Genomic DNA, 15653 nt, shown 5'->3' with positions numbered 1-15653 from the left:
GCTGTTTTTCATGGTTCGGGCTAGGCGCCTTAGTTTCAGTGAAGGGGTTTGATTCTGTGCTTCCAACTTTGTGGCAACAGGCCCTTTCCTGTTTCAGCATGACAATGCCCCCGCGCACAAAGCGAGGTCCATACAGAAATTGTTTGTCGAGATCGGTGGGAAAGAACTTGACTGGACAGAGCCCTGACCTCAACCCATCAAACACCTTTGGGATGAATTGTAATGCCGACTGTGAGCCTGGCCTAATCGCCCAACATCAGTGCCCGACCTCACTACTGCTCTTGCAGCTGAATTGAAACAATTTATCGATGGCAATTTGAATACACAGAGATACAGTGACGAGATCATGAGGCCCATTGTCGTGCCATTCATCCGCCGCCATCCCTCATGTTTCAGCATGATAATGCACAGCCCCATGTCACAAGGATCTGTACACAATTCCTGGAAGCAGAAACGTCCCAGTTCTTCCATGGCCTGCATACTCACCAGACATGTCACCCATTGAGCATGTTTGTGTTGCTCTGGATTGCCGTGTATGACAGCGTTTTTTCCAGTTCCCGCCAATATCCAGGCACTTCTCACAGAAGAGGAGTGGGACAACATTCCACAGGCCACAATCAACAGCCTTATCAACTCTATGGGAAGAAAGTGGTGGTCACACCAGATACTGATCCACGTCCTTATCTTTTTTTTGAAAGGTATCAGACTGTGACCAACCGTCCAGTGATGTGAAATCAATAGATTAGGGCTGAATGAATTTTTTTCAATTGAGTGATTTCCTTATGAACTGTAACTCAGTAAAATCTTTGAAATTGTTGCATGTTGCGTTTATGTTTTTGTTCAGGGGCCATAAGCCAACTGGAAAATGCTCATCCAGAGGAAAAAATGGCAAAAAATAAATAAAGAACTTTTGGAGTTAACCAGTTCCGACTAGCACGTGATTGCGGCATTAGTTAACGAACTAACTACCTTGGTCATGGCACGAATGACCAGAATGACACATTGATAAACCACCAAAGTCACACCCCATTTCTGATTGAAAATTGAGAAAGAGGAGGAGTTGTACCGTTTTGCGTGCCCAAAGTGGGAAATTTCCCCCATCCTTGTGGCAATTTCGCCAATGATGCATATAAACTTTGCTAAACAACCAAAATAACTCTAGCTCTGCAGAGGGCAATTTCAACCCAGAAATTCCTACAATTACCTATATATAGTCTTTGGTCAAAACAGGCTTAAGTGTTGAAACATCAGAATCACGTGCAGAAACCAGAATGAAGAGTTACAGTAGGAGCAGTGAAAAACCACAAATAAACTATTTTTGTATAAGCAAGATATTATACAAGGTATCCAAATCACAACCTTGAACTTTTCTTCACTCTCCCTCTGACTTGATAAATCGAAGGTTGGACTGAGAGTAATAAAATACAATCATCATACAGGATGCTGCTATAAAATAATCTCAGTGGACAAGCTCAAACATCTGCAGTTGTTTTTGTCTGTCTATAGCAGGCTGTGACTGCTGCTCTGAGCTGCATGTTCGATTTCTTGTAAATCACGTGACTTTTCCTAGGGCTGCAGTGTGGGCCTCTGGCCAGGGAGTATCGCTACTGAGAAGAGGAGTGTCACCACTGAGAAGAAGAGAGAAGCATTTCCAGGAAACTATGGGCCCTGTCATGGATCCACGTCCATTACTTGTGCACACATATTTAAATTGTCCAGGGCCTAGCTTCCCAAAAGCATCTTAAGGCTAAGTTCATCGTTAGAACCAACCACACCAATTGATATAATAAACCTAAGTCAGATAATTACTGCAATTACTGCGACTTACACAATACACAACATTGACGAATACCAGGTTACATAAGTACTAGGCTACATACCGGTGGCTGACTTGACACACGTACCAGAGAAATGCCCTTATCTCTGCATCAGCAGCATTAAAACAGATTTTATTGAAAGATTTGATCCTTAATGTGAATCTCAATGGGCATTTAAGCACTGTAGTTTGTTTTCTGTAGGTTAATTGTTTGAGGTGAATACTTGTAGACTGCTACACATCAGGATTACACCAGTACTAGACCTCACATTATTTGGAATTCTGGCTCATAAGTAGTGGTGTAAAGTAGTTAAGTAAAAATACTTTAAAGCACTACTTAAGTAGTTTTTTGGGGTATTTGTACTGTACTTTTTACAATTTAGATTTTTGACAACTTTTACTTTTACTTCACTAGAATTCCTAAAGAAAATGATATACTTTTTAGTCAACATATTTTCCCTGACAGCCAAAAGTTCTTGTTAAATTTGGAATGCTTAACAGGACAGAAAATGGACCAATTCACACACTTATCAAGAGAACATCCCTGGTCATCCCTACTGCCTCTGATCTGGTGGACTCACTAAACACAAATGCTTTGTCGGTAAATGATGAGTGTGACCCTGGCTATCTGCAAATAAAAAAAACGATTAAATTGTGTTGTTTGGTTTGCTTAATATAAGGAATTTTAAATCATTCGTACTTTTACTTTTGATAGTTAAGTATATTTTAGCAACTACATTTACTTTTGATTGTTAAGTATATTTAAAACACAATACTTTTAGACTTTTACTCAAGTCGTATTTTACTGGGAGACTTTCACTTTTATTTGAGTCATTTTCTATTAAGATATATTTACTTTTACTCAAGTATAAAATGTAAATGTAAAATGTAAATGTATGACAATTTTATACTTTTCCACCACTGCTCTCAAGTCTGGGTGCATTGCGTTTTCTGACCTAGTTGGTCACAATTTCCTTGATCACTATCACTGTCTTACAATTGAGAGAGAAAACATCTTGCTTGGCAGCATTCCACATCCAAAACACTATTAAAAAAACATCTGTTCTGGCTCTGTCATGAAAATAGCGTAAGAGATCCTCTTCCTAACTTTGACACAATCAATAGGCCTTTATTTAGAATTCAGCATGTTTAATACTAGAGAATTACCTGCATGCACAAAGGCCTACCAGTGCATTGTAGACAAGCATGCCATTTCTAACTAACTTTAGGCTTAGTGACAAAACTCTTCACAATCACGCAAATACCTCACACATTGTTTCACATTAACAGTGCTGTCATAGTAAAAACCATATGACACCTGGTTAAAAGATGAGTTCATACTTTTATTGTTATAAACTGTGAGAGTAACGAGAGTAACCGAGTGAACCCGTCTTAGGGCAATCAATGTTTTGGCAGTATACTCTTGGCGACATCTTGTGGTCTTTCATCAAACTTTTGAAGTGTGAAGTGATGCATTTTTTTGTGCCAATTACGCTTGTGTTGTGATATCAATCACATGTCACAAGGAAAGAAAGAGAAGCAGTGATGTAATCAATTCTTCAATGGGCCAGCCAAATAGAATATTTGGAAATGTATAAAATGCCACCCGACACATTTCACTTAAACCCTACCAGTGACAATTTGCCTAGGGCTCCAATATACACAAACTCTGACACCAGAGACATTGTCACAGCTGTGATAAGGAGCGGACCAAAGCGCAGCGTTTTCGTAGTTCCACATCTTTATTTAATAGTGAAACGTGATGCAATACATAAACACTTAAACTAACCAGAAAACAACAAACCGTGACGCAGAGAGGGAAAAAACACACTACTCAAAATACAATCACCCACAAACAACATGCAGAAACACCCCTACTAAATATGAACTCCAATTAGAGGCAACGAGGACCAGCTGCCTCCAATTGAAGGTCAACCCAATAAACCCCAACCTAGAAATAGACAAACTAGAACTACAACATAGAAAGAGAAAACATAGAACAAACACAAAAACAACCCCTGTCACGCCCTGACCACTCTACCATAGAAAATAACAACTTATATTGGTCAGGACGTGACAGACATCAAAGAACAGAAATACAAATGTTCTTTAAAGGTATTCACATTTATCTGCAAATTGTACACGCACAGGCACAGAGGCACGGACACACGTACGCAAGCACACACACCCACACACACACAAAACACATACACATCTATACATTCTAAAACTGAGGTCCATCAAAATTGATCAGTTACAAACAGCCTGAATGAAACGATGTTGCTTACGTGGTACAGCAATTCAAGGTATGGGTGGACGAGTTTCAAAAAGAACATAGAAGCCTACGAGACAAGGGCATTTCATTTTTCTTTACAGTCCCTCACTTTCACTTTCTCACATAGCATGTGGGTAACAGATTATATGAAACTATGGTGCAAGTCAATAAATGCTTTATTACCAATACACACATTTGAGTATATTTAGTATTATATTCTTACATGAACAACAGAAATACACAACCATGTCTTGACCAATCTTCTGTGAAAACATTGCTTTGGCAATCCCTAAGGCCTAAGTAATAGTTTTATCATATCCTTGGACATCTACATGCAAACTCACCTTCAATGCAGTGAGAAGATCATATTCCATAGTAAAACGCATTCCAATGAATACATCCATAAGTATACAGAAAATATCCTTAACATAAATAAAGATTGAGGGACCCAAGGATAGCTGGCTTGCGCTGTGTTTTCATGGCAGTCAGTTTTACTTTCACTTTTTGTTGTGATCCGTTAGGGGGAGGGCTCTGGCATGGAAACTCTTTGCTTCTATATAACCAGCTGTATATTTGATCAGCTCAGGAACTGTAGATGTAAGGATATTAGTGATGATATTGCAAATTCAGTGCCTTCGGAAAGTAGTCAGACCCCTTGACTTTTTCCACATTTTGTAAGGTTACAGCCTTATTCTAAAATTGATTAACTCTTTTATTCCCCTCCTTCATCAATCTACACATAATACCCCATGATGAAAAAGCAAAAACAGGTTTTTAGAAATTTTAGCATATCTTAAAAAAACCCTGAAACATCACATTTACATAGGTATTCAGACCATACACTGTACTTTGTTTAAGCAAATTTGGCAGTGATTACAGCCTCGAGTCTTTTTGGGTATGACACTACAAGCTTGGCACACCTATATTTGGTGAGTTTCTCCCATTCTTTTCTGCAGATCCTCTCAAGTTCAGTCAGGTTAGATTAGGAGCGTCGCTGCTGGAAGGTGTCCTGTTGGAAGGTGAACCTTCACCCCAGTCTGAGGTCCTGAGCGCTCTGGAGCAGGTTTTCATCAATGATCTCTCTGTACTCCTTTCATCTTTGTCTCGATCCTGACTAGTCTCCTAGTCCCTGCCGCTGAAAATCATCCCCACAGCATGATGCTGCCACCACCATGCTTCACCATAGGTATGGTGCCAGGTTTCCACCAGATGTGACACTTGGCATTCAGGCCAAAGAGTTCAATGTTGGTTTCATCACACCAGACAATCTTGTTTATATTGGTCTGAGAGCCTTTAGGTGCCTTTTGGCAAACTCCAAGCGGGCTGTCATGTGTCTGTTACTGAGGAGTGGTTTTCGTCGGGCCACTCTACCATAAAGGCCTGATGTTAGAGTGCTGCAGAGATGGTTGTCCTTCTGGAAGGTTCTCCCATCTCCACAGAGGAACTCTAAAGCTCTGTCAGAGTGACCATCGGGTTCTTGGTCACCTCCCTGACCAACGCCCTTCTCCCCCGATTGCTCAGTTTGGCCAGCTCTGGGAAGGGTCTTGGTCGTTCCAAACTTCTTCCATTAATGAATGATGGAGGCCACTGTGTTCTTGGGGACCTTCAATGATTCAGACATTTTTTGGTACCCTTTGCTTCCCTTTGTAGTCTGTAATGGTTTGCAGGCCCTGCCACATCCAACGAGCGTCAGAGCCGGTGTAGTACGATTTGATCTTAGTCCTGTATTGACACTTTGCCTGTTTGATGGTTCGTCGGAGGGCATAGCGGGATTTCTTATAAGCTTCCGGGTTAGAGTCCCGCCTCTAGCCTTTAGCTCAGTGCGGATGCTGCCTGTAATCCATGGCTTCTGGTTGGGGTATGTACGTATGGTCACTGTGGGGATGACGTCATCGATGCACTTATTGATGAAGCCAATGACAGATGTGGTGTACTCCTCAATGCCATTGGAGGAATCCCGGAACATATTCCAGTCTGTGCTTGCAAAATAGTCCTGTATCTGACCACTTTTTTATTGATCAAGTCACTGGTGCTTCCTGCTTAAATTTCTGCTTGTAAGCAGGAATCAGGAGGATGAAATTATGGTCAGATTTGCCAAATGGAGGGTGAGGGAGAGCTTTGTATGCATCTCTGTGTGTGGAGTATAGGTGGTCCAGAGTTATTTTCCCTCTGGTTGCACATTTAACATGCTGATAGAAATTTGGTAAAGCTGATTTAAGTTTCTCATTCAATGCTATCTTAGTGCCAGCCTCTGAATGTGGTGGTATGTAAACAGCTACAAAGAATATAGATGAAAATTCTCTCGGTAGGTAATGTGGTCTGCAGCTTATCATGAGAAACTCTACCTCAGACGAGCAATAGCTCGAGACATTAGATATCGTGCACCAGCTGTTGTTTACAAAAATACATAGACCGCCGCCCCTTGTCTTACCAGACGCCGCTGTTCTATCCTGCCGGTACATTGTAAGATGTTACAGTTTTTAATGTCCCGTTGGTAGTTTAATCTTCCTAATAACTCGTCCATTTTATTGTCCAAAGATTGCATGTTTGCTAGCAGAATTGAGGGGAGTGGGGGTTTATTCAATTGCCTCCGACTCCTCAGAAGGCAGCTCACCCTCCGGCCTCTCTTTCTCCGCCTCCTCTTCACACAGATCACTGGGCTTGGGGCCTGTTCCCGAGGGAGCCGTATATATCCTCCGCCTCGGGCTCGTCAGAGTTGTGATAGAAGAAAAATGATTCTACAAGTCCGTGATGAGTAATCGTAGTCCTGATGTCCAGAAGTTATTTTAGGTCATAAGAGGGGGTAGCGGCAACATTATGTACAAAAATAGTAAAGAAATAATGCAGATAAACAAACAAAAAAACACAATCGGAAGGGGGTGCGTAAAACGTCTGCCTTCTTCTCCGGCGCCATCTTACAGTGCCCATTCAGAGGGTGAATGGGCAAGACAAAAGATGTGCCTTTGAATGGGGTATAGTAGTTGTTGCCAGCCACACCGATTTGAGTGTGTCAAGAACTGCAACATTGCTGGGTTTTTCAAGCTCAACAGTTGCCTGTGTGTGTCAAGAATGGTCCACCACCCGAAGGACCTCCTGCCAACCACAACAGTGGGAAGCAATGGAGTCAACATGGGCCAGCATCCCTGTGGAACGCTTTCGACACCTTGTAGTCCATACCCCGACAAATTGAGACTGCTCTGAGGGCAAAAGGGGGTGCAACTCAATAGTAGGAAGATTTTACTAGTGTTTTGTACACTCAGTGTATATGAACAATGACATATGAGATATAAATAAAAACATGTTAATTAAAAACCTTTATTATGTACAGTGTCTTGTGGGAAGTAACAACGTGAGTCAGTTAAAATCTTTGTTCTTTTTCTACAATGGGATTGTTACTTGTATTTGCAGTTTTCTTCTTACTTCCGAACCTATTGCAAAATGAGAGACGTATAAGTGTAGCACATTATACAACATATACTTGCTACCTACTACTAGTACTACTGCTATTATAATTCTAATACTATTCCTAATGATAAATGCTGTAATTATGATACTAATAAACATTTTGTTTTCATTATTGTTGCTAGTATCATTATGCCATCATAAGAACAAGCTATGAAACGTTACCATATGCTATTAACTATTATAACACCTATGAAATACATGAATTACCCTCTAAGCTTCTGCATCTGTGGTATTGTCTCAGGGAGAACCTTTCCAAAACTCTCTGGTAGAACGAAACAAAGTAGGCTGGATAACACAGCCAGACTCCCAATCAAAATATATGGCAGGTACTTGTAATAATTACCTGGTAAAAGAGGGCAATATTATATAGATACACTTTATTGACAGTCCAATGTTGACATTGAATGATTCATTAACTGTTTGATTAACTGATTGATTGGTCTTACCGAGGTAGATGATGAAGGGGGAGATGATATTGCCTATGCGTGCTGCCATGGAGCACGTCCCCATGGCCATGTTCCTCACCACAGTGGGGAAGAGCTCCGACGTGACGGCGTACACCACACAGAACGCTGCGGTGATGCCAAACTTCCCCACCATCTCCAGGAAGATGGCCACTCCTGGGAGATCTGAGTGGCGATGTCAGCCAGGGGTTAATATCTTGTATCTTGACTTTCACGCAGCATATCAAATGGACATCAAGAGCTCATATTTTCACACAAATGAAACAGTATTTGATTATGTGCAGTAGGAAACGCTTATGGGTTTTACATTGCTTTGTTAATAATGAACTGAACATAAAATAGTGTATCCCCTAGACTAGAGATTACATTTTAACATTACCTGCTGGGATAATCTGGACGAAGAGAATAACAGAACCGCCAAGAAACAGAGTGGATGACTGGCAGAATCTTCGATGGCAAAATTTCAGCAGTAACATAGCGATTATATAGGCTGGCACTTCTACAACTGCAGACAGGAAGAAGTTGATATAGGAATTCCCATGCAGGTTAGTGGTATTGAATAGCAGTGCATAGTAGGCCATGGTGATGACCATCCTAAAGGGACAATAGGAAAATAACATAAATACTGCAATCAGCAGTCATCATACATTATTTATAGCTCTCTAAGATTGCAAATACTGGTTGTAGTACATGTAACCCAGGTCAAGTAATGGGTTAAAGTATGATATTAATAACAGTGTGAGGATTGATAATAGTCTGATATTAATAAAATGATGAGAGACCAACAAGTCATAAATTGCTGTGAAATAAATGTCTGAATAACCGACCTACAACGAGCCAATCGGAATCCAGTCCTTGGATTTGGTCATACCCCCAAGGCCAATCTGACATGCCAGTACAAACTACCACGAAGGTATGGAGAAAAGCTAAATGCAATTTTCTGAAGATGACATGAAGAAAAGCGGAATAAACTTGACCAAAATCCTTTTCCAATTCAAAATATACACTTACTGTACACTGTTTTAACTGTTTTAACACAGTTGCAGCCAACAGTATTTTTCAGTTACAATATTTTCAGTTAAAACACTTTTCTGGCATCCTTCTTCCATTACACACAGGTGTTCAGAGATGTTACATAGCTAATTAGAACAGGTGGTCGCCTCTCTCTTCCATAAACACGCTGTAATATGGAAATACGGCCATGAAGGATTTGTGTTATAAAGGTGTAAGGTAATTTAACCTTTTGTTTTAAAAAAAAATCTTTTTTTTACAAATTCTAGCCAATTTGGAAGGTTAGTTCCAGATGTTTCTAAAACCGTATTGCAACCAAGGCGTATTAACATTTAGACGGAGCGTTGGGACAGTGTCGGAGCATCGGGGCATTTCCCTCACACTTCAGATACAGTATGTGACTTGTTTCAGGAAACTAGTCATATGTTACACTTCAATACTTCACAGGAGAGGCATTTGAACATACAACTTATATATATTTTTTTGGGGGGGGCAGAAAGTCTGGAATATGTGAAATTTCATGTGCCTTAAAAAAACAAACTTGTATGCCATCTGTAAATACGAATACAATTGTTAAATTAAGAGCCTAGATGGTTTAGCCATGGAAAAAGGCAGGAACCTTCCCGCTAGCCATGATTGGCTGAGATAATTAATGGATGAGGCTGGACATGCTGAGAGATGAGTTCGGATTGGTCTGCCATGTAGCATGCTTCTGTGTATAACATGAGCTGGTCAGTATGTGTAGGCAATCCTTTCTAATGCAGCTTTTTAAAAAAGATTTCACATAGTACAACTGCAAAAGTGTTTTGAAATCAGTGGAACGCCCAGTGGAATTAGAGTATGATAGCAAAAGAAATTGAGAAAATTCTGGCGTTTGATACGCAGAGGGAGTCGAAAAGAGAACACACAGAAGGCTGCTGTTGTATAAAACACCTTTCTCCGGATTACATCTTCAAACTAAGGGCAACCATGACATCCGTGACAGAGAGGGATTATGGTTAATTGTTTAGCTAGCTAGCTAGATGTCTAACCAAAAGACTCCACCAAGTAACCATTTCACTGTATTGTTTACAACTTCTGTTGTATGTGACAAATAAACTTTGGTTTTATTTGACATACTATGTGTTTACCAGAGACAGTAATGTGAAGAACAACATGAACTCTATCAAAGTCAAATTATGATATTAGATTAGGCCAAAGAAACAGTTCCTAAATCATAAAGTTCTCTGGTAGAATGCCTTGTTTTTATTTCGTCACACTCACCACAGCAAGCTATTTTCTGTAATTAGCTCGCCATTAACTTGTAAATAATGAACTTGTTGTGAGTTTATTTTCTTGCAACAGTGAATACAAATTAGTTAAAGTGAAGACATTGGGGGCTACTGTATATGACGTGGTCATTATTTGAACTGGCTAGCCAGCTAACTTAACGTTAGCTAGCTAGCTAACAAGCTAGAAAGAACCAAAACATTGTTTTGAAAGTTGCTTTTAGTTGCCTGGTTTGACATATACTGAATTGTTTTTTAAACGGGTGGGTTTATTGGTGTTAAAATACACCAGTTATGCTATTTTAGATCACTAGGCTGCTGATGTCATGCAGTCTGTAGTTTTTGTGTTCATACTTTTTCATAACGACAATGACAAGTTTGAACAGAATGTTCATGATGTCACGGCGACAACTGTTGATAGACGTAGTATAAACAAGCCTTTAGTCTTGAAATCTTTTGTTGTTTAGTACATGGCCTTACATGGGAATCCTTAAAGAGATGGGTGGGAGTGAGGCTTAAGTGAACGATGCAGAATGTGTGTAGACAAAGAAGAGCTCTCAAGTAGGTGTACCAAAACATTCAAGGGCCATTTTCTCAAAAGTGGGGTTACAAGTTGATCAACTTTCAAAGTAGAATTACTTAACCATTGTTCATCAACTGTAATGTACTGTATGATATACCATTTTATAGCTTTGAGTCTCTACTTTTATCCTAAGTAAAAAACACAATTTCAAATTTTGCTACATAAGACCTAATGGAGCCGGTCAGTCACATATGTATGTGAAAACACTCTAACGCGCTAGCATTACTGTCTATGAATTGGCAAGGCTAGCTCATGCTAGCTTCTTGAACTGCACTGTTGGTTAAAGGCTTGTAAGTAAACATTTCACGGTAAAGTCTACACTTGTTGTATTCAGCGCATGTGATAAATAAAGTTGGATTTGATTTGATTTTGAAGCAGCCCATTGGATTCCACAACACTTCCCGCAGCTACTATATAATGTTTGGTCATGGAATCCAACAGGCTGCTAAAGCATAAGCTAGCCTAGCATGCTGACTAAAAAGACACTAGTGCACATGCATAGATAATCAATCAATCAATCAAATGTATTTATAAAGCCCTTTTTACATACTCTGTGTGACTGTGAGAGCAAAGTCATGCATCGTGATCATCTCAAAATGTGCGGTGCTGCTCATGACAACATCATAAAGGAGAGTCTATCTTTAATGAGTGATAAGAATATGGTATCTTAAACATATCTTGGAATACAACTATAATGCATTTGGAGAGCACGACTTACCACAAAAGAGAACAAATGAGTATAACTGAGACCATGTTACAGCTCTGTAGGATGTGTAAGAAATTATATTTCTTGTCCATATTTTCGCAGGCATCCTCAATCTATTGTAGGACAGAAATACTGTAAGTTTATAAACTTCCAAGTTTGCAATACACATTCTCCTTCCACTTTAGGATTTTCCCCCTTCCAACCTCAATTTTGCTGTGTTTTTGAGGTGTCGCCCAAGCTCACTTGTCACATAGGTGTAATTGTCGCTCTATCCATTTTTTTCTTTGTAGCGATAGTGTAAGTTTGACCTATTCTGTTAGCCTCAAATCTAGACCTATTCACTAAAGGTAACTGCTTACCTCAATGGGAGTGAAGATGACCTCTGGTGCTTCAACTCCGTTCCTCCTGGCAGCGTCTCTCAGTATGGCCTCAGCCTCATCAACTCTTCCCTGAGAGAGCAGCCATCTGGGAGACTCTGGGATTAACCTGTGCCAGTCAAACATACAGTAGGTAGTACAGTTAGACCATGTCCTCAACTAGACCGTGTTGAGGGTCCTCAATTCATCAACTTACCACCAGAGGGGGATGTACATCAGTCCAGAACCAGCCATGGGTACCAGAAGCCACCTCCAATCACGGATGAAGTAGGCCACCGCCGGCATGAACATTTGGCCCAAACCAGATCCCATGAACACGCCCAGGGAGCAAAACACTACGCGCGTCCCAGGGCTCAGAATCTTTGGATCCTGCAGACACCAACCAGCACACAGGTCAAAGGTGTATTGTGTCATTTGTTCTTATTGGATAAATCTGAATTTGAGCTGTTACGAATTAATGGAAGATACATTTTTTAAAAGTTTGTCACAAACCTAACACGTAAGCTACCACATAGTTGGAGAATCCACCAAAGCCCACAAAGAAGAAGATGGCGCTGAATGCCTCCCAGTTTGGGGAGAATACCTGGGCGAATATAGCTACAGTCTGTAACACCATCATGGAAAAGAGCACCGGCCTTCTTCCGAACCTGTCAAAAGTCATGGTTGATGATTCCATACATTTGTGGCATAGCAAGTTATGAACAACTCTAATTGGATTATTATTTAGCCCAGGGATGGGCAACTCCAGTCCTCGAGGGCCACAGTGGTGTCAAACTCTTCCCCTATCCCTAGCAAAGCTGCATAAACTAATTACATTCTAAACTGAAGATCGTGATTAGTTGACTAGTTGGAGTCAGATGTGTTAGCTGGGGATGGGGCAAAAGTGTGACACCAATCAGGCCCCAAGGACTGGAGATGCCCATCCTTGATTTAGCCTATTAATGGAATTTAAAAGATACACAGTGGAGATATGGCAGTAAGAAAAGTATTTATTGTGAACTGCTCCAATCCAAATTCAATCTATGAACTGTTAAGTCACAACATCCTTTGTGTTGCACGATTTTAATGGGGTTGTTTAAGATCACTAAAGTTCATATTCAGTTTAGAGTGATTGAGACAATATGCTAAGCATTGTGTTTAAATGTTTGAAATACACATGATATCTAGTGTTTGTGACACTCAAGGTACAGGTTGATGGCCAATGGCCGTGACACTGATTGTTAAATAAGTATTATTCTCCTATCTGTTGATAGTGGTTGACGCCAGGCCGGATATATAAGGACCAAGGACACGCTAATTATTCACTGTTTTATTTTATAAGATCCTGTGAACACCTTGGGACTCTGTAGCAGCAGACAAAGACACTGCATTTTGTTTTGACTTCCCTACAAGCCTCTTACAATTATAATTATATTTTCCCAACTCAATGTAAGAACCACAGAAGTCCTTATGAATATGATGTTCTTTGTTCTTTCCAAACTTGTCTTTGTCATACACACCTGTCGGACAGCTGTCCGGTGATAAAGGTTCCCACCAGAACACCAAGGAAGTATATTGAGGAAGTCAGAGGCTCTTTGAACTCATTGTCACATACCAGGTCCCACTGCAAAACAAACCATTAGGGACCGACAGATCAGCTACTAATCAGTGTAGATAGAACCCTTTGTAGGTTTGGAGGAACCCTTGACTATGGATCTATAGGTCTGTGCTGCTCCCAGCCAAGCATGAGGGTAGCCACTTCATTTAATTCTGGGAGCAAAAGTGTCCAAATCAGAACTAGCAGAAACAGAGGATTTGTCACCTCGTCACCACAGAAGCACTACAAACTTTCCGGCTTAAAAACCTTAAAATCTCTGCCTCCACTTCAAGCACAAACATTAATTTGTCTAAGGAATCAGTGCACTAAATAATGATTTGTCAAAAGAATCAGCGACAGTGTGCTATTCAACAGAAGATTGTTTTCCCCAGTCGCAGACGGTTAATATTTAATACAGGTCATTTTAGCTCACTTCAAAAGTTGACATGGAATGTGAAAATGTCAAGTTAAGCTGACTGCATATGCCATCGAGGGCTTGTGGACTTTATCTCGACACACAAAGGAAACTTATTCTTGAACATTAAAAACAAAGTTTCTTGTATAGATATCATTCCATATTTACCCATTTTCCTGGATTACAAGGTGTGTACATATGATTTTATACAATTGTTTGGTACTGTAAAATGTGTGATGTTTTACATGTTAGAATGAAAGTAAAATGTATATCATGAATATTCCTGCCTCACCTCAGTGACAATTGTTGACTGGTAGACCTCTTTGCTGTATTTCCAACCATCCAAGCAACTCTCCAGCTCAATTTCACTCACGTTGATATCCACATTTGGGACGATATTAAGTTTCGAGTAGTTTCTAACGGTCTCCAATTTGAGCCTTAAGCAAGAGCTAAGCTGTGACACACCATTCATTGTAACCATGGGGATGGTCACATTTTTCCACATCTCACTGACGTTATACTCCTCAGGAATATAGCATTCGTGTGGTGGTGTATCACCTACAAACACTATATAAATACCAACAAACCCATTTGGGAGGATGCTGGCAGCCAATGCAAAGAAAATCGTCCGCTGAAAGGGTCCCCATGTTCCCAAGAAAGATGTAATTTCATCATAATCACGATCTTGGCTACTTGGCTTGCCCATTGCACACCAGTAGAGCAGCAGCCACTCATAAGGCTTGAGAGGTTATGGGACTCTTTATACATAACTCAGCAGTTAAGCACTTATGAAATGTCAGCCGGGCACCCAAGTTAAAATTCAAGAGGATCTTCCTTTATCTTTTAACCTGTGCAAGGTTAAAGTCCAAATACTGAGATAAGTTTTGTAGCTTAACCATTAATTTTGTCTGCTGGTTGGATGAAGATTAAATGTTCAGTACAGTAAAATCATATTAGTATTACGTTTACATAGAATTACAAAGGGGTGTAATTCCAACAACTCCTCTGTACCTTATCCACCTCAAGACAATTTCCAGGCATGCCCACTAAAACCTAAAGGAAGTGTATATTAATTGACCTTATCTCACAACTGTCTGGAGGATCACATTTAACACAGTAGTAAACCACCTTGCCTGAATAATACTTGAATAGGAGAAATCTGCACATGGCATATTAAATACAGCATAATATAATAGTCACTGATTCTTCACCAAAGTGGTGCTTGGAAGTGAAGTCATGAAAATGAATTCATCACAATGTAAATGACAAAAAAATATATACGAACTTACCACACATTGTTTTTACATTCCCGACATACAAATATGATACCAGCATATGGCCTCTAGATGTCACAGTACATCATCACTTTGTCACATTATGTCACCAGATACAGATGACATGAATCTAGAAAAAGCCTCTGCCCTCAAATTATTCATACACTTTACAAAGGACCCACACCAAATACTGAGCATTAGTCATCTCAATAGGATCTCATTGATATCTAAGTAACCTGCAACAATCGTTATGCATAGAATTCAATACAATCTTCTCTACGGAAAAAACTATGATTATAAAAGTGCATATTTCAATTAAATTAAGAATGATTGTTATTTAACTTAAATACGTGACGTAACCTCAACACCAACAATAAGGCACAGGAGAAATGTTCAATCCAAGACAAATTGTATTTGTCACAA

The 15653-nt window shown here is 40.0% G+C and overlaps 2 protein-coding genes across 2 annotated transcripts in view; both read right to left on the bottom strand.

Moving 5' to 3' along the window:
• LOC115148550 (long-chain-fatty-acid--CoA ligase 6) overlaps positions 1 to 4782 on the bottom strand; it is a 77957-nt gene extending 73175 nt beyond the window's left edge. The window contains exon 1 of the mRNA XM_029690524.1: positions 4436 to 4782. The gene's annotated coding sequence lies outside the window, so the exon portion shown is untranslated. The remainder of the gene's footprint in view (positions 1 to 4435) is intronic.
• A 2564-nt stretch (positions 4783 to 7346) lies between these two features.
• Positions 7347 to 14771, bottom strand: slc22a4 (solute carrier family 22 member 4). The gene is made up of 10 exons (XM_029690522.1): positions 14249 to 14771; positions 13465 to 13568; positions 12455 to 12612; positions 12162 to 12330; positions 11948 to 12074; positions 11601 to 11701; positions 8400 to 8614; positions 8003 to 8185; positions 7764 to 7899; positions 7347 to 7519 (listed from the first exon to the last, which is right to left on the bottom strand). The coding sequence occupies exons 1-10, from the start codon at positions 14660 to 14662 to the stop codon at positions 7450 to 7452; spliced, it is 1677 nt and encodes a 558-aa protein (XP_029546382.1). The 5' UTR covers positions 14663 to 14771; the 3' UTR covers positions 7347 to 7449.
• Positions 14772 to 15653: the final 882 nt, after the last annotated feature.

Source organism: Salmo trutta, chromosome 15 (genome assembly GCF_901001165.1).
Source record: "Salmo trutta chromosome 15, fSalTru1.1, whole genome shotgun sequence".
In the NCBI taxonomy this organism is placed as follows: Eukaryota; Metazoa; Chordata; class Actinopteri; order Salmoniformes; family Salmonidae; genus Salmo; species Salmo trutta.
This window is presented reverse-complemented; position numbering and strand designations above follow the sequence as displayed.

What these genes read in the sequence shown, in the direction of transcription:
- slc22a4 (XM_029690522.1), bottom strand. Translation starts at nt 14,662, where the DNA reads ATGGGCAAGCCAAGTAGCCAAGATCGTGATTATGATGAAATTACATCT. An exon ending in ATGTACATCCCCCTCTGGTG is followed by an intron (nt 12,075 to 12,161) that starts GTAAGTTGATGA and finishes TGACTGGCACAG; the next exon opens with GTTAATCCCAGAGTCTCCCA. An exon ending in CGTCCAGATTATCCCAGCAG is followed by an intron (nt 8,186 to 8,399) that starts GTAATGTTAAAA and finishes ATCGCCACTCAG; the next exon opens with ATCTCCCAGGAGTGGCCATC.